Here is a 27,484-nt window from a genome sequence, read left to right on the forward strand (position 1 = left end):
TTGGATTAATACTTGATAGTTGATTTGTTTGTTCGTCAGCTCTAATAGCCAGTACTAGGAGTGTATCGCCTTTAGTTCAAAAATCAGCCCTAAGGGGAAAAGCCAATACGATATGTATCGCCTATAGAGCAAAAACACACACAAAGACAATCAGATTTATATCTTAGTAGATTCTAAAATGCATTCATAAGGAGAAACATAAATTTTATTCATTGAAAGTTTGTTCCTAGTACAAACTAATCAAAAACTTTATTGATTACATCCTAGGTGGATGTAATGTCCATGATGGCCATAACTGCATAGTCAAAGTTCTCAATCAAGTCCTTGTGCATGTCGGGGTCATCGGCCATCGGGAAGCCCGGATCCATGGTGCGGAGCTCATGCTCGGTCTGGACCTATGTTGCGGCTAGGGCCACTACTGCGCCACGGCGGATGCCGTGGAGGGCGATCTCTTAGATGTGCGTCAGGATGTCATGCAGGCGGTTGTTGAATAAGGGGCCACGGGTGTTGATGGCCGCCGTAGCTGCGTTCACCGCTAGTTGGAGGTTCTCCAACTGCACCGTTAGGGCTGGTAATCATAGAAACAAAGAAACTGTCAAGACAAAGGTAGAGAAAATAAGAATATAAGTTTTCTTGGAATCCATCTTACCCGTCACCATGGCGTCGGATTCAGCCAACCATGCCTGGGCGGCATTGGTTTCTTCCTCGGCGGTGAGGAGGGTGGCTTGATAGGTCTTGAGGCGGATCTCAAGCTGACCGTTCTCATGAGTTGCCTCGGAGTAACGGTCCTTGGCCGCCTTCCATTCTTGGAGGAAGCACCAGGTGTTGTCACCGGTGTAGGAGTCAGAGGAGTCCAATGATGAATCTAGCGTAGGGGCGGCAGCAGACTCAGCATTGGAGGGCTCGCTAGCCCTAGGAGGAGGAGGAGGAAGCATGTTGTTCAAGACAAACATGCAAACACATCAAAAGGTGATCTGTTGATATGAGTAGGAGTCATTTGGTCATACCTTAAGCGGTGGAGCAGCTGGCTCATCGACATCTCCTCTAGGAGATCTTCCGCTGCATGCTTGCCGTGGTTATCTTCATCGACCATGGGTGCTGGTTAGATCTTGAGGGGAGGAGAAGTGGAAACTGCTATAGGGTCTGTGAAGGTGGGAGGACATAGGAGAATGGGAGCAGTTGCAAATGTAGATGTGTTCGAAGCCAAAACCCTTGGCTGGTATTTATAGCCATGAAGGCGAGACAGTAGATATCTTGGGACGTGTGAAAGTAATCCCAATTGATGGAAGGGGAAGTGCCGCTTCACTAATACCGAGGGGAATGCGGCGTTGATGACTGAGAAGGAATTCAAAGGGTTTTGTGATAAAAGCCGTTTTCAGATTCAGTTAAGTCAGAGTAAAGTCAGAAATCGGCTAATTCAAATCGACCATTCTAGCCAAACTAGAAAGTACAGTTATTATCAGGTTTATGTGCTATAGATACTGGAATGTAAATTGCAAGTTAAGAGCATCATGAATTGCTCGTAGTGCTTTCAACCGAATAGTATCAACTTCTGCAATTTGTTGTTTATCTTCTTTGGCTGATCCAGGAATGCTCTCAAGACTACTGTGAATAGCTTTGCCCTCTTTGACCTTGGTCAGCATTTCTTGTTTCTTCTATTTGATAGCATTGGGGATCTAAATCAAGTTAGACTCATGACGTTCGATGGTGGCTTCCACACTTTCTAGTTCTTTTTCAAGCTCAACACACCTAGTTATTAGCTGATTCAGTTCTGGTTCAATTTTAGAAGAAGAGTTCTTCAAATTGTCGATCAGTTGTGCTAATTCTTTGGCTTCCTGTTTGTTAGAATTCTTTTTGGCCGTGAAAGCTTCACGGTCGATCAGATTTCTTTGAGCCTTTTTCACCTTGGGAGCTTGGTCTTCAATATTGGATATAGGTATCAAGGCCTCAGTAAGATTTGGGGTCAGATTATCCTTTATGGCCAAGAAGATTCTTCTCATTGGGTTTGCATCCTAGACCAAATCGGCTATATTTCTCTCGAGCATTGGCAATATGTCTTTTAGCCAATTTTTGGTCTCATCTGATAAAATCTCTTGGGAAGAAATGACTGATGAGCTAATCTCACTTTTGTCTATGTATTCTTCAAAGTTGAAGGAGTAGCTCAGAGCTGGAGAATTAAGTGCCTACATGTGAGCAAAAGAAATCTTATTCAAAATGGCAAATGGGTTGACAATGAGATGAATGGTGAGGGGGACATAGTACCTTTTCTAGAAGAGACTCTAGCTAAGGAGAAGGAACAGCCGATGATGTGCCAACATCTTTTTCAACATTTGGTTGAATCGGCTCTGGAATTTCGATGCTAGTGTCTACAGGCATTAAGAAATTTTTTGGTTTATATTTGTTAAGAAGGACAAGAATGAGCATATAAATTTCTTACCATCGACTGTTTGCTGAGTTAGAGGATCAACGATTTGGGTATCAGCATCAACATGATCATCTTCAACTATTGGGATGTTAGACCTTTGCTCTTATGTAGATGTTTTCTCAGGTGGTGTCTGATAAAGAAGAATGATCAGAGAAGAGTGAGGATTACATAAGATTAAATGGGTTGAGGAGATGCCTTGGTAGCATCGGAGGTGAAGTAGAGAGGTTCTTATCTTCTGCTATTTTGGGTCTGTTAGAAACATTGGTTATTTTAGTTGTAATCGGCTCTTTAGGAGGATTAGTCGATGGAAGGTTGGTAGACACCGATTCAAATGCCTGGGATAACAATTCAACACCCAAGGCAGATTGAGATGTAATGGTCGATGGCTGTAAGAAAGGGATTGAATTAGAAGTTGGATATCATCTTAAGAGGGAAGATAAGTTAAGTTACCTGAGCAATTGATGATTCTGTTCTGCAAAGTCTCTTCCTAGTGGTGGTTTTCTGAGTTACACCTTGGGTTGCCTTGTGTTTTGAAGACTAAGATATTGGGGTAGCTAGGGTTTTCACTAACTTTTTTAGAGTGGGTGCAGTTGATCCCATTCTTGAGGCTGAACATGGTGGATAATATTCTATAGGATGCCCTTTCCTGTCCATACTTGGTGGATCAAATTCGGTATCCTATAAAAGAATTTGTTAGATGAATTGATAGGAGAACTTGTTAGATAATCCTTTGAAAGAAAAATAGTAAATTACCTCACTATCATAAGCAAATTCTTCATCCAGGGCTAAACAGTTGGGATGAATTGGACTACAGAAGAGGTGAGAGTGCCATTCTTGCCACCAGGAATCAAACAAATTTGAGGAGAAGGTAGCTCTTGTCCATTCATGCGGGCAAAAAGAAGGAAGGTCTGATCTCAGTTGAAAAACTTTAGAAGCTTCTATTATCTCACTGATACCTTCTCTTGGCTTCAGAGTGTTCCAAAAGAATAACCGAGGAGGTAGTTGACCAAGGCCAAATTGACGGGCAACAAAAGAAGGATTATAGAATTTATAAGTTGAAAGATTATCCAGGAGAAAAGAACTAGAAGTCATTTGCCACAGCCATGGTGAAATTTGACTAGCAGTACACAAGGTTTGATAATACAACTTTAAATTGTAGTAGCCGTTTCATCTGAGCAACCTGATTCAAACCAAAATTTGACTGGCAGAACTAGTTCATTATCTTCATCCTCATCATATGGCAGCCAAGTCAAGATGTTTGCATCAAACCCTTTGAAAATTTTCTTGAAAAGGTGGCCTATATCAATAGCAATTGTTATGGCTGATGCAGCTTCACCATAATTCATACACTATCGAGTTCTTCTTTTCCTTTATAATCTTCAGCAAATTTAGAGGAAGGGAAGCTCAACTTCCTAAGATTGGGTCTTACAATTTTATGCATGTACAGATTCAGCCACAATTGTATTAATCACCAAGGGCCACTGATGGTATGCACTGGTTCATCTTTTAGTAATTGAGCAGACACTTGATGCATCAAGTGATAAGCAGACTGTGGTAGAACCGCTCGAAATAACACACTTACGGAGGCGCTTGTCTTCCACTGACACTAAGCACCCTGAGAGCGGGCTACATTGGGCGGGTTCCATCGAGCACACCCAAAGGAAGAGCCCGAATAATCTACATTTTTTTCTTAAGGATCCAATAATGAGAACAAATTACAATACTTAATTCATTTCATACATCCAGAGTTCTTAGAAATATATTATTACAGTGCCAAATTCAGAGTGTGGAATATTAAACAGCAGAATGAAAATACACATCTATCGATAATAAACAAGTATCTGTCTGTGCCCACCAGAAGAATCCTTCACACAATGGCTACTCCTCAAGCAGTACCTACAACAGGGGTAAATAAACCCTGATTACACAATGTACTCGCAAGACTTATCCGACTAGTGGGAATAATTTTTCAACTCCAAGGGATATGATAAGCTTTATGATTTGCTGGGTTTCTTTTTGTAGAAAGCAATGCTAATAGTGGATCCTTATTTATATTATTATTAGCAGTCATGATTAATTCTTTATCGAGCCATTCTATGTAAGCACATGTTCTACTTTCATGCAAGAGCTGAGCAAACAGTCCCATTTCATCACCTTTCATCTTTTAGTTCTTACTGCGGTGCTAGACTATAGACAAGCCATACCGGATTACCTGGCGATTCACGAATCAATGCCCCTAGCTGGGTACCCCAAAAACACACGCCCCGCTTGTACCCCAGGCATAAGCAGGACCAACCCATCACTCTCCTGTCATGGGGTCTAGGTCCCCGTCCAAACTTGGACTCCAAGCCCCCGCTCCTAACTCCCAAACTCAGTGCGGTGCTTAGACCTCCACCATCCCCGCCTCTAATCAGTTGGTCTGGAAAGAGCCAGAACCCACGATAAGAGAGCAACAAGTCTTCCCTACGCCCATACCCAAGTATGTGCTCGGGATAATAAGTCTATGACTTATCTAGAACCCAATGCAACAGCCAGTCCTTAACCGACATAGATAGAAAAAAAGTGTAACCAAGCTATGCCCTATTGGCCGCAGGACACAACCTCTTACACCCACTAATACCCAAACCATATCCCTGTACGGTCTCCATTTTTTCTTTCCACCATTTTATCATGAGTGATCATAATTATCACCTATTGTGAGTAATGGTAGGTTACTCATGCTACCATACTCTGAGCATAGCAGCTACTCGACCTATACTAGTAGGACTCATAGGTAGATATATCTATGCATATAGTTTTCATAAAATGCCTGTAACGTAAATGCACATCATATATATATATTCACCGATCATTCAAAAATAGGGGTTATGCATCGGGGCTTGCCTTGGGCAGGCGGTGTGTCAACCAAGTCAGCAACGAACGGCTCCCGAGCTCCCTCCTGTACGAGAATCTCCTCCTCATACTCCTCAATAATCTCCTCATAGTCCTGTTGGTCTGTAGGCATGAACTCTACCAACTCGTGATCTACATGCATGAAATGATGATGCAACACTTAGTAATACGACAACAACAACTCTTAAAATATGAATACACCCATCAAGCCACTAAGCTAGTTCTACCAGCTAAGGTGCTAAGTTACCTATTGCTACCACTAACAAGTATGAAACATGGCATGTACTATCTTAGCAACTAAAGGCATTCCTACTCTTAATACCGATTTACTCTATATGTGATAAAACAAGGAGTACTAGCTATTCTATTTATCAATCTACTCTAGGGCTACAAAAATTATAGTGAGTGCATAATAATCTAATGAGCCTACTATAAAAATTTCATGACTAAAGCTACTACCAATTTGTCATAAAAATTCCTACAAATATTAAGCTAAGTAATACTAACCTTTCTAAATTGAATTAATGAGCCTATCATTATCATAGATAACTGTAAACTAACTATACCAATAGATAGATAGCATTTTTGTGAACCTAACAAATTTTGTTTCACTATTTTTGGATACCTACAACATTTACTATAATTTTTCAAAGTTCAGCTCAAAACTAAATTGAATAATCATTTATTAATTCACTGGAAAAAGAAAAACTAAATCCACCATGTGGCCCATTGCGCAAGCGGACTAGCCCACTATGGTGCCTCACACGCGTGCTACGACCCACTAGCACGGCCCAATGCAGATGCGGCCTATCCACGCGACTACGGCCCATGACGGGGAGGCCCGTGCGTGCCAGTCATCTTATGAAAATGCCCTTGGACTACCTAGTAATAGAGTGAGCCCTAAGTGCACTATTCCATCTGTCGGGTACCATGAGAAGGGGTCCCCTAAGCAACAATCGAGAAAATCACTTAGACCCCATCAAAATCAAAGCCAAGAGACAACTATTGGCTAAACCCCGGCCATGTCCGAGGCCACCTACTCTCCGCCTCGCTAGAGGCCTCGCATGAGAGGCCTCGGACGGCCTACCGAATCTCCGCCTCGCTCGGGGCCTCGCACGAGAGGCCTCGGACGATCTACCGATTTTCTGCCTCGCTCGAGGCCTCGCGCGAAAGGCCTCGGCTGGGGAACCGATTCTCCGTCTCGCTCAAGGCTGGCTCGGCAAAACAACCCCGTCGCCTTCGCCTCGACCAACTTCTCGGACAAGATGTCACTTTCGACCGATGTGTTCAACCGCTCCTGTGATATCAGCCGAACAACGGCTCAACACAGCGGAGTGGCCGACGAGACGCCAGTCACATCGAAGCCATGCCGTCCATGATAGGACAGGACAGGGGTTACCGGTCGCTGTGCTCGATGCTGTGCCCACGACCAGCACCCATACTGCGCTATGCTACCTAACCCCTACTCCAGGAACATCGTGGCGTGTGGAGTCAAGTCTAGGTTACTATAGCCTTGGAATCAGTGTATAGGACCAACTGCTCCCTCCACACCTCGACAGTCTACTTCAGGGCCTCGGCAACCTCAGGATTCGCGCCCGCTGAGCCCCCCCACGATGTCTTAGCCTCGGCACCAACTGAGCCTCGGCTCTTCACGCAGTCAATGCACAGCAACCATCACATCGCTTGCCATGCCCTACGTCAAGCCATCACTGGAGCTCCCACGTCGCACAGGATCGGATGTGACCGGCGCGTTGCTCCAGCACTTCAAGGGTAGGACCACTCCATCAACCATGCCGCCATAGTGACAGGCTATAGGGCTCGGACGTGCCACCTCTGTTCGCATGACACCGTGTAGCTAACACATGTATCACCCCCCATCCCCCCTTCAACTATAAAAGGGAGGGATCGGGGCCGCTTCTAGGGGACCCCAAGCGCACGAGATAGATGAACACGTATAGGAGGATAGACTTACTCTCATGCTCACACACACTCAGGCATAGGTGGGTTCATGAGGTAGACGGACACACGCTCGACACTCTGTGACGTGCACACTTCCCCACCGCCTGAGATCAACATCTTAAGCAATCCACGCCGCTCCACGTAGAGACCTAGGATTAGCTCCCTCACTCGCCCTGCTTGTAATCCCCTACTACGAGCATTTTTGTGCAAGAAATACAAGATCGATCTCTCAGACTAGATGTAGGGCACCTATAGCTCGAACCAGTATAAACCTTGCGTCTCTTTACATCACCATTCGGGATTAGGGGCACGCAGTATATTTTTACTAGTTGATTGAGGGCCCGCCGCTCCAAAACACCGACACCATCAGTCTGTGATTACACAAAATGGCCCCTACAACAGCCTATCTTCACATCGAGGAGGTCCTTGATCGGGCTACGCACGCCAGCGCAGTGGCCAGTGGCACCGACAGCCCCTGCCGAGCACCTAGGACCCTCCCCACCCTATCTAAGGAGCTGATACCTGCCTAGGCATCAACACAAAGCACTAGGCGAAAAAGCATGAGCCAGGATGCCGCAGTAAACCGGACCATGGCGACGGAGCTCCTGCAACAAGGCGGTGGCTTTCTGATGAGTTACAACAACACCGGAGTAAATAGGGTAGCGAGCGAGCTCCAGACACTCACCACAGATCCAGATGAGGTGGTAGTTCGACCGAAGGTGGCCTGAGCCAAGCTGTCCACGCACGCATGGATGGTGCGGTGGTGCGCCATGATGGCAAGGCTACGTCAGGGGTGGCTAGGAGGTGATAGTGACTTGGCAAGGGTACATCGAGTGATGGGTAGGTGGAGGCGAAGTTGGTGGTGCAATGAAATGAACGTGAGCAGCTCTGGAGTAGGGGCCTTGCCATCGACGTGTGCCGAGACAGTCTTAACGACCCAGCGGGAAGAAAGCTCCAAATTGGAGCATGGCACCGCAAGGATCACTGCACTATGGGTCGGGTGGTTGGTTGACTACATCGTGAAGCCATGGACTGAGTTAATTGGATCGAGGCGACTCCACCACGCTGAATTGAAGGCGCAGGTCCGGCGACTATGGCGATAGAGGAACAGGGGAAGAGCCGACATGGCTTGGCTCATCGCTGCCGTAGCGGGACGTGGCTGTCAACTCGGTGCACAAGTGCGCACGCGCTATAGGTCATTGGGGGAATCAGGCAAACGCGCTCAGGGATGGTTGGCCACATTGCCATAACTCGCAAACCGACGGCAGCTTGGCTCTGTGCGTCACAGTGACTGGTGCCGGTCTGAGCAGAGGCAGCAGCACAACGTTGCATCGAGCGCGGATGCGATAGCAAAGGCAGGCGAGGCAAGCCCACACGTGGCAAGGCGACATGCGGGCAGGGCCATGTGCTGGCCACAGCAGGCCAAGTGTGGCCACGCAAGCATGGTCCCATGTAGGTGAGCACGAGGTGGCACAACGGCCAGGCGGACGCGACAATGGTGGCAGAGTGAGCGCACGCAGGCGACTTAGCACTCGTGGTCGTGGCTAGCAACAGCGCGGTGACGCGACGCAACGCAGGCAGCGACACGACGAAGCGGGCGACAGCGGACTAGCTAGGGTAGCAGGCCCGCGATGACGGCGGTGCTTGTAGAGCCGCCAAGCCCACCGAGCGCGGCGTGTGCGTGTGTGCGCGAGTCACGTGCCAGGGCGTGGCAACGACGGTGCAGGTGAGTGAGTGGCATGCTAGGGTGTGACAACGGTGGTGCGAGCCTGTGCAGAAGTGCACGTGTGCACACATGGGCAAGCCAGTGCTGCGGTGCTGAGCCGACCCGAGGCATGGTGACCGCGTCCAAATGCTGAAGCCGGCCGGGAACGTGCCTTGTACGCTTTTTAAAGCGCCCCAAAAATCCCACTCAATGCTTAAATTGCTAAACCACCTATTTTACACTCGAGATAGCATGTCATGCTACTAAAACAAACCCTAAGACCATACCACTACTTAACCCGATTCCTCTACAAAAATTGCCGATCTTAGCTTCGTCATAGCGTTTTCCGACTTAGGAGATTCGACTAAGTCTCAATCGGTTTCGCACCAAATTCGATTTTCAAGCTATTAAGTATGCTAAGTAGTGAATCCTATTCTCGACTGCAAGTATTTCATCGTCACCTATGAAGTTTGTACTATAAACTTTATTAAAGTTTCGTACATGCATTCTATAACATTTTTGTTCCATAAAAATTCGTTTAAAACCCTAAGTGATATAATGCGACATGAAATATAACATTCGTTTTGCGTTTTCGATGAACATTTCAAGTTACGTACATTGCTTTACACCCTATATTACATACATTCACACATAAATATGATGGTCATGCATTGTTTTAGCAAAAACTATGTAGTGTAACCTGAGGGTGTTACACAGACCCGAGCAGATATTTTTCGAGGGGGATTTCATTGCCGGCTGCTAGAAGTTCTGTCATGTATTTATGATTATAAGTTGGCCCACAAGATGACCCACAAAAGATAATTTTTTTAGCCACATGTTCAGGAAAGCTACATGTTCTCTTTCATTAACAATCGATCCATCTCCAATATATTTCAGAATATAGCTTGCCCATCCTGTGCAGTCTGATATTTTAGCTAATTTCTTGGATCCAACACTTAAGAAATCATAGGGTTGCATTGATCCTGTTATTCTAAGGTCGGTCAACATGTAAATATCGGCCAGAGTGATGGTCATTGAACCGTGACAAAAAACAAAAGCATTCAAAGTGTTGGACCAAAAGTAAGATGTAGAAATCAGAAGTGAGTCATTCCTCTCCATGCCAGATAGTGAGAGTGTCAGGAATTGATTCAAGTCATAAATTTCCCAATCTCCAGCCTTTTTCTCTGATACTCTACGAAACCAATCTCTCCATCCCTTAGGTATTTTGGGCTAGTTTCTAAAGGGAGTTTTGGTGTTCCAAGAACATAAATCTACCACAGATTTTTTGAAGGGGATTTGGTTGGTTTCTTGATTGATGAAATCGGATGGATGAGGGTCACCCATGGGTCCAAGATAATAGGCATTAGGAACAACAGCTGATGGAATCAGAATTTCGTTCCTTATTTCCTAGAAACCAATTGGGATGAATTTAAGAAAAAGGAAAATACAGAGTAGCGGCTAACACTTGAAAGGAAGAAGTTTGAAGGCATACCTTGGGAACGCGATCGCTGGTTGCCATTGTAGCCAAAATAGATCTGAATCTGAGGAAGATTACTTGAACGGTAGCTTGGTAGAGCAAATAATTTGCTAGGGTTAAGACTTTGGCGGTGGCGGCTTTGGCTATTGAAGTTTGTTCGAGAAAAAAGGGGAAAGTAAGCAGGCTGGGTGAATTGGAAATGATACTATTGGGGTGTTATGTAGACTTTAGCCCGAGAAGTCAGGAGCCATGCATTTATTTTGAAATGAGCGGTTGCAACACGGGGAACAAATGAATAGGAATTTTAGAATAAAATTATTTTTATCCAAAAATTGGGGGACATGTGTTTACAACAAAATTTGGGAAGAAGAACATGCGAACTCGAAGCTTTCAGGATTGTGTCATTAAGGAATCGATTGGATGAAAATCTGTATCAACTGATTTAGATGTAATGTCAGAATCAGCTATTTTATGGATGACATCAGCAGACGACGTCAATCGGCTATACTTGAGTGGCGCCAGGGAGATGTGTCGTACTCTACGAATAAGGAAAAATTAGGGTCCAAGTTATTATTAAGTTAGAAAGTTTTCTTTTATTCCAAGAATTGTAATTGGTCTTATTTGAGTAGGATTCATATTTAGGTTCTGGGTATAAATATTAGACTCTGGTTATTGTAAAAGGACACGAATATTCAATCAATACAATCTTTCCGGCTTTCTCCATCGTATTAGGAGTTGGAGTACTGTAGATCTCGGCGAGTTCTTAAGCAAACAGGGCTGCATCGACTGATCGATCTTCGGCTTGCTTGTGAGTACCGTCACGACTTGTATTGTGCTTGTAAAGTTGCATCAGCTGATTGATCTTTTATGAGTCATAATATAAGTTAGTTATCGATCTGTATCATAGTTTGTAAGGCTGCATCAGCTGATTGATCTCTTATGAATCATAATATATATCAAAGTTATTGATTTTGTGTTAGATAATTTGTTGTTTAATACAATATCACCAGTTATCGAATCTGCTGAGATTAGTAAGATTTTCCTTGCTACTTTTGGTTGATTCATCAGTTATCGATCTTGTTATAATTAATGTTTTATTAATTATAACAAATCACCTGATTGAGATTGAGATAGATCGGCATCATATCATCTTAATTGGTCGTTTTCTAGTCTGGTCACGCTTTAAATCTTATGATTGATGGCTTAATTCCGCTAGATCGGCTGTTTTATTTCTATTCCAATCAAACATAGTATGCATTCAAAGACATGTTTCAATCTTGAATAAACTTACTAGTTAATGAGATCTAATGTAATGATACTACCATAGCTGCATCGATCCAGTCGAACCTCACTAGTAAGACTTTAGATTAAAAATTATCGATTAGTGGCTTTGTTCATGATCAAGATATGTACTTTGTTTGTTTGCTATGACTGCATCGGTTATTTTAGCCGATTTGCTTATACTTCCACACATATAACATGTTTTCATGAATCTGTCGGCATATAGATGGTTTTATAGATTCTTTGGCTTTAGTTTATCATCGTTATCATAGTTGTATCGATCCGATCGAACCTCACTATTAATGATAATAGATTAGACTCAAACTGTTTGTACATTCATTTATATTAGACAGTCGATTTGTTCGCATGTTATACTCTTTTCATCAAACTTATCGGCTCAACACTTTATATCGATCATGTTCTATTTAGCCGATGATGCTTTCTTGTATCGCTTCTTATGGATACGCCGGATATCGACTAGTCGATAGCCTCATCGAATCGGCTATCTAGCCGTACATTTGGAACTATTTAGTGCAACACCGATATGTTACACCTTAAATTACTGATAAGATTTTTTCTCCTTATCAATTGCAGGTCAAATTGACTGGCACGTCGTTGGGTTTTCAGAATCGACTGGTTCTGTGTGGAAGCCAAGCAGATCTTTGGTCTCGTTCCATTCAGATCTTTTGGCTTGCTGTGTGTTGATCACATCGCCATATTTTTATGTCAACGGGCCTTAACAAGATTGTTTCTGAAGAAGATCATGCAAAAGCCTTAATTAAAGAAAGAAGAGGCAACGAGAAAGCATAATGACACGGAAGACAGAGAACAGTGGAAGATAAGCCCAAAAGACCCATGGGCTTTCTGTTTCCAAGGCGGTTGGAAACCTGGCAAAGGCCCACCTTGCTCTACACGGGCCGGTTAAAAGTGGGCTGGGCTTTGTTTGGCGAAGCTACTGTATCAATATATATGAGAATTTGGAGGGGCTCGCATGATCGCATCGCAACGACCACCTGAGCACGCGATGTGATGCGATATGATCAATACATGGTGCTCATGCAGGTCGACTGATGGACGCTGCAATGATGGGAAGATGCCGAAAAGAAAAGGCTCCTGTTAATTAACGGGACGCACGGGGTGGCCAGGCCAATAGGCCATGGCCACTTGACCAGGCAGAGGCAGCCGCCGAGCCCGAGCAGGAGCAGGTGCCAAGCCCAAAGCTGAACAGGACGCGCCGCCCACCTGGGCGCCCCAAAATGGGCAGGCCGGACACGCGCGTTGCCCCCTGTCGGGCCGCGGAAAAGTGCCCCTTTCCCTTTCCACGCGAGGACGCGAGGCTTTTCCCATCATTTCAGGTTTCCATCCGCCGATGCCCGATCTCAAGCGCCCGGCACAGCGGCATGGCGGTGGCGGGGCGGGCGCACCCATGTCGACACGGACACGATGGCGTCCAATCATTCATTTTGTAGGGCGCGGGCGTCGGGCGAGACGAGACACGCATGGCAATGGCCACCACCACCACCACCACCACCATGACAGGCACCACACCACCAGGCAGGAGGAGTTGAGTTGCGCGCGCACGGACAGGGGCAGGGATTGTACCGGCCGACATGCATGCATGGCAGGAGCGGAACGGCCGAGCCCAATCGGGCGGCGGCTTTGCCGGCCGGCCCACGGACGGCTACTGCTGCTGCTGCCCATTACGACTATGTCCACTTGGATCTCTGCAGGGGATCCCATTAATTCATGCTGGATGCGTGTGGGGATCTCTCCCGAATCTGACCGACTGGCATGGCTGCTGCCGTGCTGCATGCTAGCTAGCTGCATCCAGAATCCGAGGCGAGTGGATCGTGTGCTCACTCGGTCGACACTACCGCCGTAGTACGACAACACCTAGTAGTGCTGATGCATCATTGGCTCATTGGTGCATCGCTCATTACTCATTATGGATGAGGATGGTACGCCACTTGTTCGTCAACGAGGCCATCAGGGCCAATCCAGTGGAGAGACCTGGATCCGATCCAGCCACAGGTCCCATTCAGATTCAGGGAGAGGATCGTCGCAGCTGCTGTGCCTGCCTCCTGCGGCGCACAACCAGCCAATAAGCTACATACCCCGATACCCGCTGGCCGCCGGCCGGCCGGCCGGTCCACTCAGCAGTGCGGCGTGACTGTCACGTCATGATCGATATGGAACTATGGAACACAGCTCAAGCTGACAAGCTACCAATGCAAGCAGCCCAGCCTGCATGGCATGGCGATCGAGCCATGGGGCGCGGCCGGCGCGACGGGGACACGTACGGGCCAGGCCACCAGCAGTCCAGCACGCACGCATGCCGTTTGGCAGCTAGCGACCGAACCGCCGGGAACTAGTTTGTCCGTCGATGTCGTCGATCATTCGATGCGCGCGGTGTCATCACCATCACGTGGGCGCCGCGGCCGCGCAGGGCCGGGTCACTCACAAGCGTCCCCTGTGGCCTGTGGGCGCCACGTGAGGCGCACGCGCGCGCGCGGGGTGCTGTGCATGCCCGCGTCAGGTCGGCGTCGGCCTCAGCCGGCCGCCATTCTCCCGCCCGCGCGCCCTGCCAGTGGCCAGTGGCCAGTGCCAAGCGCCAGCGCTGATGGAATGGAAACCCACGACATCGATCGGTGGATGCTCGCGCGCGGAATCACGCAAGGGCCTCCTCTCTCTGGCTCTCTCGGCCACGCACTGTTCATGCGCGTCAGCGTTCGGCGCCGGGGACCGCCGGAGCACTACTGCACTAGTCGCTGACTCGCCCGCGCGCCGGTCGCCTTTCATTCCTCAATCATTCGCGGCGGGGCTCTGATTCTCGGACAGATTCCGATCCACGGCGGCAGCAGGCGCGCGCAAGTACTACTGCCTTCGATTCTACCGGCCATATACACATGCGACAACGACGGCCGGCCGGCGGGCCGGTCAGCTTTTATTCCTTCACCCACCACCTGCGACGGCGATGCATATATGGAGACTTGGAGAAGGATCGGAGTGCGCCGGTCGTCCATGCATGCCGTCCAGGCCAGGCGTATATATATCTAGTGAGTGCCGCTCGCTGTCGCTTCAGAACCGAGCGTTCATGCTGATGCCCCCGTCGATTTTTTTACCTCGATCGTCTTCACAATGTATGCTGTGTCCAAGCATATCCGCTTTGGTTACTGGATGTCGTAGTACCTAATCTAGATAAGGCTATCTAGTTACAAGCAGTTTTTCTTACCAATTGTACTGCCTTTCTATCATTGCATAGTGACAACGGTTTTATCCATATGGATCGATGCATTGCGGTCAAGGCATGTTTGGATCCATGCTACATTTTTAAAACTATTTTTTATTCTTAGATTGTAAAAGGCTAGAGCAAAAGGTACCTAGGTGTTTTAATAGGCAAAAAAACTCGTAAAACCCATAGAAAACTAGTTTTGTGAATTGTAAAAGCTATACTAAAAGTTAGGCTGTTTGGATCACAATATGGATTTCACGCTTCATTGGGATCTAAACTGGACATACAAGTGCTTGTATACTGTAGAAGATTACACTCGGTGGACTCTGTAGTGTTGTTGGCTCCTTTTGTGTTCGTTGGTTCGACACTTGGGATGTTGTGTTGTGGTTTTTCATTGGGTTTTCTTTGATTAACTGTGCACTTGTATGGTTTTCGGCCCTAGCTTTTCTCAGGAACCGAGTCAATTCTTTCTTCTATAGTGAATTCTTGGAACCTTCTGTCCTTTTCGAAGATCCTTCAAAAAAAATCCTGCGTGATATATCTTTTCCAAAGCATGATTTGAATATATGAAACATATGAAATGCACCGAATCCCTAGTCTTCGGAATACAGTGAACAAGAGAGCTGCATGCTATGCAAATACACACACTTTTACTTTTTTTTATAAGTGTTGTAGGTGCAAACTAACCAAAAGTAACAAGTAGTTATGGGCTTATGGCACACACATATAGTAACCATTTCACTAAAAAGTCCAATGCATGGTTTGCTACATTGGTTTGCAGCTAGAAATGAGCTTGTCACTTGACTTGTGTTCATCATATATGTCGATCTCAGACATCATCAACTCGTACTACCATTGTCAGTTAGCATACACACATACTATATATACCCATATACCAGGTGTACTTCCAATAAGTGTATGAGTAGATAGCCCAAAAGTCCATGAAAATAATGGACCAGTTGTGCAGAAAAGAAAATATGCAAAACCCAACAACTTGCATGCCCAATACAAAATGAGGTTCCACATAAGAACACCATCTTACGTTGCTGCTTATCTAAACACAAAACCTCGCAAAAGTGGAAAGTAACACATGTGCCAATGCAAAAGAAGAGATGAAATGGAATCATGACTCTAGAAAAAGCTAAGGAGCAAGGTTGCACACACTAGTAAAGTGACAACGTTTGTAAACTGATAAAGAATATGCTCTCGTGTAGAATAAGTACCGATGGAGTATATTTGTCTGCACATGATCAGGCACAACACACACAACAATGATCTAGCTTAACTTTGAGAATCATTTGTTCATTTTACTCATCACTCGATCAAATTCTATTTTCTGATATTATTATACGTGAGATGGTGAAAGTAACGGTGGTTTATTAGAATGCAAATGGATCTAGAATGACGGCAATAGAATTAGGAGCGCTTTTGACATATGCATAAAAAGACTAGACTGGAACTATAATTAAATCATATGGAACGATGGACTTCCACACCATTTTATCTCATTCTAGAAAAAGAAACATTGTAGTGTTTTTGATATTTTTATAGTTTTCCTTAGTTTTATTGCCTAGTGGTATAGTTATCACGTATTCAACCAAAAGTTTCATTGCCATTTGCTTGATTTTCTATACAATTATTTAATAGATCTAAAGTGACATAAATATCGCAAAACATATCATAGCCATAGTATATGCAAATTATAGATGAACTTGTTATATAGTGATTTATAAAGATTTAAAATTTCAACACTGTCTAAATTACACACTTGTCTTTTATATTTGTTACGCCTAGCAAATATAGGCACCACTATTTATTGATCCCAAGTAATCATCACAAGCTATGACTTCTATCCAATTAAAATGATCTATTGGATACAAAACTATGGGGCAGCCAACAAATTAGCATGAATTACTAGAGCCTACAAGCGTGTTGTGGAAGAAAAAAAAAATTGGTCAGGAATATGCTTCTCTCAAAAGATCATCATTCACAAAAAGAATTAAATAACACGTTGAATATTTCAATATTTGTTTGAAAAAGGCCACTTGGCCCGGCCTTCTTTGGAGTCATTTGTAGGAACCAGGGATCGAACCCTGACCGGCCAGCTCCCAACCAATTATATTAAGAATTGAGTGGTCTGAAGACTAAACAATATATGTACTCATGATTAGTTCAAGCACCAAGGTAAAAATATTTATCCATTCATCTATTACAATCAACACTTATAAAAACAACTTACATTGTTTGTTAAAATAAAAGAATATTTTCAACCTCACAAAAAAAGAACCTATCAGCTGTCTCAAATCAGGAGATCTAATGTTAGAGCAAAACTAAAAGACAAAATATCAACCTATATTTTTTTTTACATGTACTAGCCTAATTCAACTATATGATTGTGGTGGTAGAGAAGCTAGCATCATATTTTTCCTATTGCACCTACCCATTAGAATAGATGTAAATAGACTGGTACATGTATTCACAAAATTTTTCGACTAAAAATAGAAGATGGATGGCCTTATCAATCAAACAAATCAGATATTATTTGCTCTTGTGTCTTTCATAGCCAAAGTCATTCCAACATTGAGCGATGTCATCTGCAATATTGGTAGCATCCACAGACACACCAAGGAGCCCACGTCTTGAGAACCCAGCAGCATAAAGGCCATTCTTTCCTTTCCATTCATTTGAATTGTGTGGAAATCCATTTTTCTCTGAAAAGAAATCCTTCTCCTATGTACAAATGAAAGAAAATTAGGTCAATAATTTGTTTTCATAACATCAACAATTATAAGGAGCACATACCAAAAGAAAAGTGATATTAAAAGTACACAACATGCTAGTTTTTATATAAACTTTTATACCTTCAACCAATAAGGAACATTGCTTTTGTATCCAGTGGCAAGAATCACAACATCAAATGATTCGGTTTTGCCGTCAATAAACTGAACACCATGCTCTTTGAAACTTCGAATTGCTGGAAACACCTGACAAATTTACAATGGAGACAGAATTATTAGGACATGTAATTAAGATAGTTATATAATCACAACAATGTCTAAATGAAAACAAGTAAACTAATTACTTTAATGTCTCCAGACTTGATCTTGGCTATAGTTCCCACATCTAGAACCGGCGTCTTTCCAGAGACTTTCTTCAGCTCCATTGGGCCAATGCTAGGTCGAGGGATGCCGAGGCGTGCAGTGTCACCTAGCACGAGCTGCGTGAGCACTAGGAGGATCTGGTCCACTGTCTGGACTGATAGACACATGAGAAGCCACATGGACAAACCAAAAGTGGAGAGCCCCATGATCTCTCTTGGAAGGACATGCACCTGGAAAAGATAAGAAAAGATACTATCGGTTTCATAGTTCAGAATAAGAGTCAGTAATGCACTAAATACAGTTACAGTCAGTTGGAGAAATGATCATCTATCTGAAATACTGTAAACTAACACCGAAAGGGGAAGCAAATCAAAGTGGCTCTTGTTTTTTTTCCTTTCGTGACAGGGATGCAAGTTAATAAAAGTAATTTGGCAAAAGGGAGCAAAATAATAAAGGTTGAGCCTCGGGGCCCAAACACTTGGAGCTAACCTGCCCTTTATAGATATTGTGTTAGTTGCAAGCTAGCGGTTGCTAGGTTGTACTACAACTTTACAAAGTGTGTGTGGGAGCAACAACACCTGTGGTGCAACTTCCATATTCATATGCTTATCACGTTCCAGTTTTAGTAATGGTTTGCAAATCACGTTCCAGTAAGAGAAAAGAAAAGATAAAACACAAAATATATATGTAATATCGCAGTGTAAAGTATGTGGAGGCCAATCCCGAAGAGTTCTTGCCGAACAAATATTGCAAAGGGCATGCATCTGTTAGTGCGATTGTTCGTTACTCCTATTTGGCCAACTAACTGATGAACTGAATGTGGCAGTTTCGAAAGTTCAGTTCAATCTGTCTTGAAGTAAACAAATCTAGCTAGGAAGGTTTGTTTTTTCTGTTGTTATTTCCTTGAAAAGGATCAAGCGCATGCTCATGAATCCCGAGAAAGTTCCATGGAGAATCACGGCCTCTTTCTTGGCATGCATGCCAGGGGCGCTCTCTGTGGCTAGCTAGCTCGTGTGCTTTTTTAACCCAAGAAAGAAAAGTAAGGTTAACACATGCATCCAGTGAGATCTCACAGACTAGCCACAAAATTATTGTGCTTCGGGAATCGAAGTGTATGAACGCACGTGAGATCAAGTGTGATGCCAACTAAGGCTAAGCATTTTATATATAGTTAGTATAATAACAGCCATGCTAGCTATAGCTTTATCATGCGGCCTTATATTTTGTTGCAACATAACATGAACAAAAAGAAATAAAGGACCGGGGAAAAAGTTGCACCAATGGAAAAGATGCAAATACCACCTTTGTTCGTTTAGTGGGTTCGTTTTTGTGCGTGCATCTTTTCGTTAATGTTTGTAGGAGAGTATTAGCAAAACACAAATCTCTGAATTATATATCGACTAGTTAGTGATTGCAATGGTTAGTTAAATCGATCCGTATTATTCCATCTGAAGAACAAAGCAAATCTATTTATTTAAATACAAGATGAAAAAGAAGCAAATTGCAAAAGAAACCCAAACACAAACGATCGAATTGAGGTGTGCAAAATTAGACAAATGGTAAGAGCGAGCTGAGAGGCGATTGAGATTGAAAACGATGATCCATGAAATGAAGACTCTGTTATATATCTTCTCACCGAGTCACGCACAACCATGGAGGTGTGCACATTATGGTTGGAGAGGTCAAGAGACACCTCCGTACCGGAGTTGCCGCAGCCGACGACGAGCACCTTCTTACCCCGATAGTCCTCGCCGCTGCGGTAGTCGCTGGAGTGCATGACGAGGCCCCTGAAGGCATGGATGCCGTCGATGTCGGGCATGACGGGCTCAGCGTTCTCGCCGGTGGCGACGACGAGCCATTTGGAGCGGTACTCACTAGTGCCGCCGCCGCCGTCGACGGTGCGGACGCACCAGAAGTCACCGTCGTGCTCGGCACTGACGACGGCCTGGCGGAAGAAGGGCCTGATGCCGAAGGTGGCGATGTAGTCCTCGAGGTAGGCGAGGAACTGCTCCCTGGTTGGGTAGGCCGGGTAGCTTGGCGGGAAGGGCATGAGCGGCAGCTCGCAATAGCGCTTGGGCAGGTGGAGGCGCAGCCTGCGATACGTGCGGTGGCGCCACAGCGAGGCGACGCAGCCGTGGCGCTCCAGCAGCACGTACGGGACGCCGCGCATGGTGAGGCACGCCGCCACCGCCAGTCCCGCCGGCCCCGCGCCCACAATCACCGGCCCCGCCAGCACCTCTCCGTGCTCGCCCACGGGGAAACCCGTGGCCGTCGCCCTCGCGGCGCGCCGCGGGCTGTACAGCGGGTCGTGAGCCCTCTTGCCCTCCGTCTCGGCGTAGCGGTCCATGATCGATCTCGGCCGGCCGGCCAGCCGCCAGTCTACTAGCAGAGCACTGACTATATGCGCTCGCGACCAGCACACCAGAAAGCTCGATCGATGGCACTACTACTATATCTATTTATATATCCGCTAGCTTGGCTGATCAGATATAGTATAGATGAGATGGATAGACGATCGATCTGCAGACTGCAGCTAGAGGTACCTGGCGACGCAGGACTACACTACAGGAGGAAGAGGATGTGAGCTAGATGGTTTATATATATATATATATATATATATATATATATATATATATATATATATATATATATATATATATACACACAATGTGCAGTGGCCTGTTATCTGCTGTTCCTCCTCAATCTCGCTCTCTGCTCTGTCTCTTGCGAGCACGAACGCCACTAGTGGTTCACTGAGGAGAAGGCAGAGCGGGAGCTAGGGAGCGGTGGTTAATTTTCCGACCGGTTTTTTTTGGAATCAGCTGATTATTAGTATATATAATGCCGACCGGGTGATGCGTTGCAAGGAAAGACTGAGACAAGTGTGCACCAGCAGGCAGGCAGGCATGTCTGCTTCTTGATGCCTTGTCTTCCTCATCGACTAGTCCGAGATCACCGTGGCGTCAATGAGCGGTGACTAATCAACGGCAGTCCTAGCAGGAGCAGCTCTTGGACCCCGTCCCTCAGTCCAAGCAGCAGCTCTTGGACCTGTTTGCTAATTTCGTAGAGCTGGCTAGTTTCGGTTCTTCGTGCACTGTAGTAAAGAACTATTTGTCTCTTCTTAAAACGAGTTTTTTTTCCCTTTTGCGGATTACATAGTACAATATAGTCAATCACAACATACGCACACTCACACCCCTATGAATGCATGTACGCAAACCCTATACCTATGAGCATCTTAGAAGGCTAGACCGGTAAATCCTCGAGATTGACGAAGCCGCCACAGACACCTCGCTATCGACGGAAACGTCGACTAACACTGAAAACACAATGCCGTAAAATCATGGATATTCGCTCCAACGAGGAGTTGAATCCAGGACCTGAGGTGCTACTACCACTAGGCTACCGGCCATTTCGCCTCTTCTTAAAACGAGTTAGGAGCAGAAGAAACCACTATTTTAGTTTCACCAGCGATGTATAGCAAGAAGCCGAAGTCGTGTCAAATAGGACCTATATTTAGGTTGTTCAACGGATCAAATGCAGCATTTCTGCACGGATATACATCTCATTCTTTACAATATCGTTTATAGATACAAAACAGAATGGTATAGATAAAAACATAGTGCAATTATTTATAATGTTCTATATTCTTGTAATTAAGAAAATCTTGGAATTATTTATGAGATTTTTAAGTAACCATTCAAAAGACATGTCATTGGAGTTTCCTACATCAGCGATTAACATGGGCTATAAAGTGAAAAAACATGCATTGATCATCACCAGGAGATGCATCCAAATTTTATGGCTGGTGGTATGATACATCCGCGCAATCATCACTTAGCTTAAAAAACAAATGTTTTCACACAAAAATGTTCTTGTTGCATCCTTAATCAAACAAATTACACTCTTAAAACTATACAAAATAGCATTGCCATTTTGGACTAGAGAAAAATGGGTGAGTCAGCCGGGGTCCAGGGGATCTGGTGGATCTTGATCCTTGAAAGCAGCACTCTACCAAGCAGGATTGATTTTGGCCGGGACCAAAATATACCTAGTTAATAATGATCTTGCATGATTAACATCCTAGTGTCGAAGTAGCAACGCATGTGCATCATTGCACCTAGATACAAAAGCTTATTGGAACTAGAAAACATTAATAAATTTGCTTTGTAATATAAAGGAGTTCCATGTATAAGTTCTAACCCTAGCAATAAAAAATGTATTTACCTCCATAATCTGTTCCAATTTATAAGATGTTTAGAAACTGAGGGAGTAATATATATACAACCGTGTTTATCATTCAAACACTCCCGCATATCATGTTTATGCCGTATACTTATGTGGACTAAATGTTGTGAAAATATCCGATATGGGCAAGCAAGGTGCTTTTCAATTATTATGACCATTTAGTCACGAGATCTCTAAATTGCATCAAATATCACGATTACCTTTTTTTGAAACTACACACAGCGTATATTTTTTGAAAGGACGGCAACAGGTTTGTCGCAATTTTTATTAGACGAGGAAAGCAAAAAAAGCACAGAACAAGAAAAAACAACTGTAGCCTAAGCCGGGGTCAAAGGAAATACCAAAACAAGACAGCAAACCCCTAACAACTCCTAGATGAAAGAAAAAACGACAGCCAAGAACACCACTAGACCCCGGCTTTGGCAAAGGAACAACTGACCACAAAAGACGGCGAAGGAAATAACTACTGCACTATATAGTCCTACAAGCATCCATTGGTGTGTGGAGCTGGGCATGATCACAGATCACTTGCATGCTGGGAACCTTCGTTCCATAATACATAAATCATCGTGTTAATAATCAAAGTAAAATAATTTCACTTTATAAAGTCTACAAAAAGTTAGATATGGGCGGGCAAGGTACTGCGAACGAAGGTGGTACCAAACTTTAACGTCCTATGAGATGAGAGATTGGAATGTTTGGATTTAGAATGCACAGCCAATCAATAGTAAGAGAGGGTATTGTAGTGCAGCAATATCAAAATGTTCGATCCTTGCAAACTAAGTTATCAAGTTTGACTTTTCACAACATCATATCAATTCCTTCATGCGCCTTTGCAACTTTTAAATCCATGATTGAGAAGTAAAAGGCTATTGAACCTCTTTGTTTCATGGCTCTTTGTTTTCATTCCAGGCTAGTTAAATGAAAACTTTTGCCGTGGCCAGTTGAGAATTAGATCGAGCAGCTTTTATGTGCCAAAGTTAGGTTCTCTTTGACATGGTTTCTCGAGGGGCTTCAGTCTAGACTTCTCTGACTTTTTAGGAAAAGTCCTACCAAATGCTAGGTCATAAAAATGGCCCTACAAGAAAAGTTATAGAGGTGAGAAGCTGTTTTTACTAGAAGGGTGAACTCATCTAAGCGTGACTTCTCCAACTTCTATGACTTCTTGGGTGAAACCGTTTGCAAAAAAGCCACCAAATAGGGCCTTAATTATTCAATTGGACAGCACAAAAGCCACCATTTTACATGTCAAAAATTTACACCGGTTAAACAATCTATATACTCCCTCATAAATAATTTACAGTAGGGGCGCGCGCCCCTCCTGTTTTTCGTCAAAAAATTCTATATACTCCCTCCATGTTTCTAAAGAAAGTCATTTTGGACATTGACACGGTATTCAAAAAACAACTTTGACAACTACTTTTTACTATAAAATATTTATAAAATATAGTTAATATATACTTTTATAAAACTACATTTTGAGATGAATCTACTTACATCACTTTCATATTTTCAAACTCAACCCAAAAGAGTTTATTTATAGTCAAAGTTAAATGTTTGACTTAAGACAACATCAAAACGACTATCTTTAGGAACATGGAGGGAGTACCTAATAATATTAAAGTGAGAATAGATTCTTCCAAGCACTACGCTATAATTGCTAATCACTGCCGGTTCAAAAGCAATGTTATCTTCCAAGCGCCCGCGTTGTAGAATTTCGATTCATCCATAGATTTATTCATCACAAAGAGGGGAGGATTCAACACCACATATCGATTAATTCATCACATCATACAGAGGGAGAGATTCAAAACATCATAGATCGATTCATCGAATCGCACAGAGAGATAACACATCAAAGAGAGAGGGGGAGACTCAACACATCATCGATTCATCCATGCATTATTGTGCCTAGGAGCTCCGCTCACAACCTGTATGTCGGTCGGGGAGGTTGGCCGCTCGCATGCCCACACCCACCACGTGCCACTAGGGAGGCCACTACCCACACCCCTGGGATATAGCTAGGAGGAGAAAGGAGGAAGATAGCTTGCTAGAGGAAGACTGGCCGAGAGGAGAAGTGAGATAAGTTAATGGAGAGAGAGAGAGAGGAGCGAGCGGACATCATCTATATGACTTAAACGGATCGACTCAAATGTTCAGGTCTGTGTGCAGGAATCACTACCAGTTGATAATAATACAACTAGACAACGATAGTATCACTGTCGGGTTGCATTACCAAGCAGCAGTGATAATTATTCATCGTTGTCGGTTGTTTTTTAAAATCTAGCAGTGATAGGCTTGTTGCTTATGAACCGGCAGTGATTATCTGCTATGAGTGAACTATCTTTTTTTTCACAAAATGCCCTCACTTCTCTCTCTATCTCGTATGTAGCCCAACCTCACGACCTGTGCCCACACGAGATAAGAACCGTGCGACGTTCATATGCCCAGCAACGGTATTGAGTCCAATTTCAAGCTATATATGTACTGGAACAGATAATACTATCGCCGATTAAATCTCTAGGCCGCAAATCGTCCAAGTAATCATACAACAAGGTGTACATTCCGTTAACGTTGCAATGCACAGGTGTATTTGCTAGTCATTGCAACAACAAATAAATACGTCCATTTGAGAGAAAAGAAGGATGCTTTGTCGGCCCTTAATTACTTGAAGCTTTGACGTATGGCGTTATGTAACAACGTTTATCCATTTAATTACTTTTTAGAGACCTGTTTCCTGCCTTTTTACTTTTTGGCACTAAATAATGCACTCCACATATGAAAAGCTTGCTAATAATGAGCGATTAGAAAAACGGACAACTGGGAGGTAATAGATTTAATTTCCCGCTCAGTTCCACGCTCAAACTATTCCATTGTTCATTATAAAAATATACAAACAGCTAAGAATAATAGGTCACCATCAAAAGGCTATAAGCCTATAACAAGCATGCACGTAGGTGAGCTATGCTTTTGTATGAACTACAGCATATCAAAACCAAAATACTCCCTCCCTACCAAAAATTTGATGTTTTAGAATTTTTATTTTAGGACAGATTAGTGCTCAACAAAATTATCCACACAGTCATACACCCCTATTTATTAAAGATGAACTATGCTAATTAATAAGAAATAGGCCCCTCTAAAAAGAATACACAGAGGCATGCACACCGCAGTCCTAAACTGATATGGACCAAATCTATTGTCTAAGAGCTAAAACATCATGTTTTCTAGGACATTTTTTAATCCTAGAACATCATCAGGTCTTCTGGGATGGAGAGAGTAGTATATTAGGAACAATACGTACAGAATATTGTTCAAGTTGTACTTAACAATGTCACCTGCTGGTTGTTAGATTCTTGCTTCCTTCACAAGCAGTACCCTGATAAGATGAATTGTGTAGGCGGCCGTCGTACGAACAATTAACCATGCATTGTTGTATATATAATCTTGTGTTAAGTTAAGCTGGGAAAAGGAATTTGCAATGAGTGAGTTAGGTATAGGAGCATGCATGCATCAATGTGGCCCCAAATGCAACCTTCTGAAAACACGCAGCTGCAAGTGCAATGCAAACAATGGCGCATCTGCATGGCATGGCCAATATGTATGTAAAGATCATATCTCATCTCTTCTATATATGCATCTTTTATTTATGTTAGTAATCATATCGTTCGACAGTGTAGATCATGTATGATATTGCTCCGACATTATCATTACTTCTCCTTCCCCTGAGATCACTACGGAGATCGATTAGCAACATATCACACTTGTTTGTACCTGATGCATGCATAATATATATGGCAAAGACAAATATGGACCCTTGCTTGTCACACCCAATTTTAAGGATAAAATTGAATACGTAAAACTCATGTGTGTCCAGGGATTAGTCACACACATAAGTCGATAAATTACAAAAGTATCATCACGGTGTATCTTACATCACGATTAATATCATCACATAGTCTTACACAACACAGCGGAAAATAAAAGAAAGTAGCTCTCTCGTGGAAGCTCCAACACAGGGACGGTCAACTGGTTGACCACAAGCCTAAAAGTCCTCTGAAAACTCCTCATATTCATTAACATCTGTTACCCATCCGGGATTTTTATCCAAATATAGAAAGTAAACAAGCATAAGTACTTCCCGTACTTAACAAGATAACATGGGGTTATGAAAGCTCAAAAAGGATGACACTGGTTTACTGCAGTTAGCACTTTTAGTAAGTCAGGATTTTATCATTAACTATTATCAAGTAATGCTTAAGCTCCAATTAAACCCACATGATCAGATATCAGAATCCATTGTATCATATTATCATCGTAGGGCATCATAAATGAACAACAATAAATAACCAGTTATTCTGTGAGTTTTCCGGGCCGCTCATGACCGTGAGCACGGCTGTTATAACAGTTTGTAACCCTCTGCAGAGGTTGTGCACATTCACCGTGAGTCGTGTTTCCCATATGCCCGGGTTAATTATTCCCATATCACTGCCAAGGTGAGCGGCGGGGTACACTATGAAGCCATTTCATAGGTTTTTCTAACAAGTTATGGCCGCTAGGTTTCCTCGGCAGGCAGATGTAGGAACCCCCTTTCCTATGGCATAAATCCTTCGTTGCTATACACATAAGAACAGGGGCAGTCCTATACCCAACGTGGCAAGCCCCTTTTGCGCCATAAAGGTAACCTCTAACAAGCTAGAAAATGTCCTATTACTGAGCTAAAGTCAGAGCCATGTGACTCTCACGGTTGCACTGTCAGTCCAAGCTTTTGGCGATAGATAAGTCCTTATGGAGGGCCAAGAGCATCATGATCAAAAGTTATTTGCTCCTTCGCCCTATAATTCAGTTGTTTAAAAACAAAATTTACCTTTTTGTTCCATAGAACCATTATTCATTATTTGGATCATGTACAGTTACATTGAGCGCTAGCAACTACCCATATGCATATAATCCATAGGAGACAAGGGAACAGGATAATCAACCACTAGGATGTCCTTACGGGTATCAAAATTAGACACATGCAAATGAGTAATTATTAAAGGTGAATAGGACATCAAGGTAGATCCCATGCTATACTTGCCTTGGTTAACAAACTCTTGCTGGTCCTACTGGTCATCAAAGAACTCTTGGTCACCAACGTTCTCCTCACCGTCTGAACACGACC

At 43.8% G+C, this 27,484-nt stretch overlaps 1 protein-coding gene across 1 annotated transcript; it reads right to left on the bottom strand.

Moving 5' to 3' along the window:
* Positions 1-17,253: 17,253 nt before the first annotated feature.
* LOC136451336 (indole-3-pyruvate monooxygenase YUCCA4-like) lies at positions 17,254-20,455 on the bottom strand. Its single transcript, XM_066452046.1, has 4 exons — positions 19,709-20,455; positions 18,054-18,302; positions 17,833-17,955; positions 17,254-17,701 (listed from the first exon to the last, which is right to left on the bottom strand). Exons 1-4 carry the CDS (start codon positions 20,417-20,419, stop codon positions 17,510-17,512), a joined length of 1,275 nt encoding a protein of 424 aa, XP_066308143.1. The 5' UTR covers positions 20,420-20,455; the 3' UTR covers positions 17,254-17,509.
* Positions 20,456-27,484: the final 7,029 nt, after the last annotated feature.

The sequence above is a fragment of the Miscanthus floridulus genome, chromosome 5 (genome assembly GCF_019320115.1).
Source record: "Miscanthus floridulus cultivar M001 chromosome 5, ASM1932011v1, whole genome shotgun sequence".
NCBI classification, from domain to species: domain Eukaryota; kingdom Viridiplantae; phylum Streptophyta; class Magnoliopsida; order Poales; family Poaceae; genus Miscanthus; species Miscanthus floridulus.

Coding starts and splice junctions, on each gene's coding strand:
- LOC136451336 (XM_066452046.1), bottom strand. CDS start 20,419: ATGGACCGCTACGCCGAGACGGAGGGCAAGAGGGCTCACGACCCGCTG. Junction 18,303..19,708: donor CCATGGTTGTGCGTGACTCG/GTGAGAAGATAT, acceptor TATCTTTTCCAG/GTGCATGTCCTTCCAAGAGA. Junction 17,702..17,832: donor ATGTTCCTTATTGGTTGAAG/GTATAAAAGTTT, acceptor ATTTGTACATAG/GAGAAGGATTTCTTTTCAGA.